Source organism: Triticum aestivum, chromosome 1A (assembly GCF_018294505.1).
Source record: "Triticum aestivum cultivar Chinese Spring chromosome 1A, IWGSC CS RefSeq v2.1, whole genome shotgun sequence".
Classification (NCBI taxonomy): domain Eukaryota; kingdom Viridiplantae; phylum Streptophyta; class Magnoliopsida; order Poales; family Poaceae; genus Triticum; species Triticum aestivum.
This window is the reverse complement of record NC_057794.1, coordinates 488,243,205-488,245,276: the sequence shown is the minus strand read 5'-3', so window position 1 is coordinate 488,245,276 and position 2,072 is coordinate 488,243,205. Positions and strand designations below refer to the sequence as shown.

Genomic DNA, 2,072 nt, shown 5'->3' with positions numbered 1-2,072 from the left:
ACTCCTATTTCTTCCCCAGAAAATTAGGGCTTTATCTGAAGTTCTAGTTGACCCTGTAGAGTGAGGGGTGTGCCTAGCAAGTTCCACATAAATATCTTCGAAAGGAAGTTCCATATAAATATATCTTCGAAAGGAAAGCTGTGCTATGGTCTTGCTGTACCGTGGTCGCTGAAGATCTTTGTCACTTTATCGCAAATATCTTACGACACAAGCGTGTGTCTTACATGTAGGAGAAGGGAGAAAGTGCAAGTATCTGAATCATTTGTCACCATGGCATTTCATTCTGCAGATGAGATAATAAGCGAACAAGGTGCACGCCTATAAATGCCTTCCTCGAGTGAGCATTTGGACTCCACGCACAGTACAACACAGCACAGAAGAAGCAGAACGGAGGAGCAAGAAGAAGATCGGCGGCGATGGAGTACGAGTACCAGTACATCAGCGGCGGCGCCGGCAGCTTCGCCAAGGAGAAGAGGCCTCCGGCGAAGAGGGGCCAGGTCAAGCTCCAGATGGTGAGGGCGCTGAGCAACCTCGTGTCTCCCAGCGGCGCTGCTGATGGCTCCAAGCAAGCCAATCGCAACAGCTTCAGAAGAGAAACAAGCTAGTAGTACAGCTGAAGAAGTGAAGAAGAGATTGGATTTTCAACACCCGGGTGTCTAGGCACCCGGTTATCTCCCCCGTCCGTTCAGAAAATAGCTGCTCGGGATCTGGACCAGGCCCTGTACCCCTGGTTCTATTAACAGTCTATAGGATTCCTTTAAGCGCCAGCTCTGGGCCTATTCTCTCACTGTTCATCGTAGGGCAGAATCCCACTTCGCCTGTAAGTGGTAAGTCTACATCAAGGAGTACACCTGTCGGCCTGTGTCTCAAACAAGTGAAAAGACGTGTCAAACTCCTACACATCACAGTGCTAGTAGTACCTGTGACCTATCCTGCCTGCACAGCCTAGTTGCGCCGCTGATTGTCTGATTAATCGCCTAGCTAATTATTCTGACACTGCAAAAGGTCTACCGCTGGACAGAGCACAACACGAATCTTAATATGGCTGAACGGACAGGATAAGGGGGAGTCGGGACTCCCGGGTGCTCCCACACCTTTTCGCTGAACAAAATGCTACGGTAGATGGGTATGGTGTGTGCGTGCGACAAGGTGTTGTTTTTCTTGTGATGGTTGTAGCAGGATGGTCTCTCTGTTTTTACATGGAGAACCTGTTTGATCCACTGCACTGTTACTTGGCTTGTGTGGGAAAGGAGGTTTAATCTCTAATGCGATATACAAACCATGGGTGTGCATGACATCATGGTGTGTTTGAGTAGCTCATCTTTCAATTATCTAATCCCTCATGTTGTTGCAACTTGGAAGAGGCAAAAATTGCAAATGTGAAGTGAAAAGTTCCAATCACCTAATCTCTCGCATTCTTTTTTTATTAACTAATCTCTTACATTCTTGGAAGAGATAAAATGCAGATATAGAGTAAAAAGCTCCAACCTAGGGTTACCTTTTTGTTTTTGAAAATAAACCCGGGGCTCCAAGCTAGGTCTGCAAGCTATTATGATGTAAAAGGCTTCAGTTAATGAATCAACATGGGTTTTCCAAGCAAGCTCGGTGCTCACGAGTATGCCAATATTTCTCCTATCGTTTTTGAGGTCCCAGTTGGTGTTAGGAAGAGACTGGACTTCTATCGATCGCGTTTCTTTTGGCAGGGTGATGAGCTTAAAAGAAAATATCGGCTTGCTAAATGGGACATCATCTTTAGACCGAAAGACCAAGGGGGTCTAGGTATTGAGAATCTAGAAGTTAAGAATAAATGCCTTCTTAGCAAGTGGCTGTGGAAGCTCTCATTGGAGAATGATGCTATGTGGGCTCAAATCCTTCGCGGCAAGTATCTCCAGACAAAAACTTTGTCCCAGGTTACTGTCAGGCCGACCGATTCGCCTTTCTGGAAAGGCTTGATGAAAGTCAAACAGTCGTTGTTTAATAGGACGAAGTTTGTTATTGGAAACGGCACGACTAGTTTCTGGGAGGATACTTGGCTTGGCGAGACACCCTTGGCCATCCAATATCCGTCTTTA

At 46.3% G+C, this 2,072-nt stretch overlaps 1 protein-coding gene across 1 annotated transcript; it reads left to right on the top strand.

Moving 5' to 3' along the window:
• Positions 1-337: 337 nt before the first annotated feature.
• Positions 338-823, top strand: LOC123154208 (uncharacterized). Its single transcript, XM_044573015.1, has one exon. It carries the CDS (start codon positions 417-419, stop codon positions 603-605), a length of 189 nt encoding a protein of 62 aa, XP_044428950.1. The 5' UTR covers positions 338-416; the 3' UTR covers positions 606-823.
• Positions 824-2,072: the final 1,249 nt, after the last annotated feature.

Bases quoted from the DNA above. Each gene is read 5' to 3' on its own strand.
- LOC123154208 (XM_044573015.1), top strand. From the start codon at position 417: ATGGAGTACGAGTACCAGTACATCAGCGGCGGCGCCGGCAGCTTCGCC.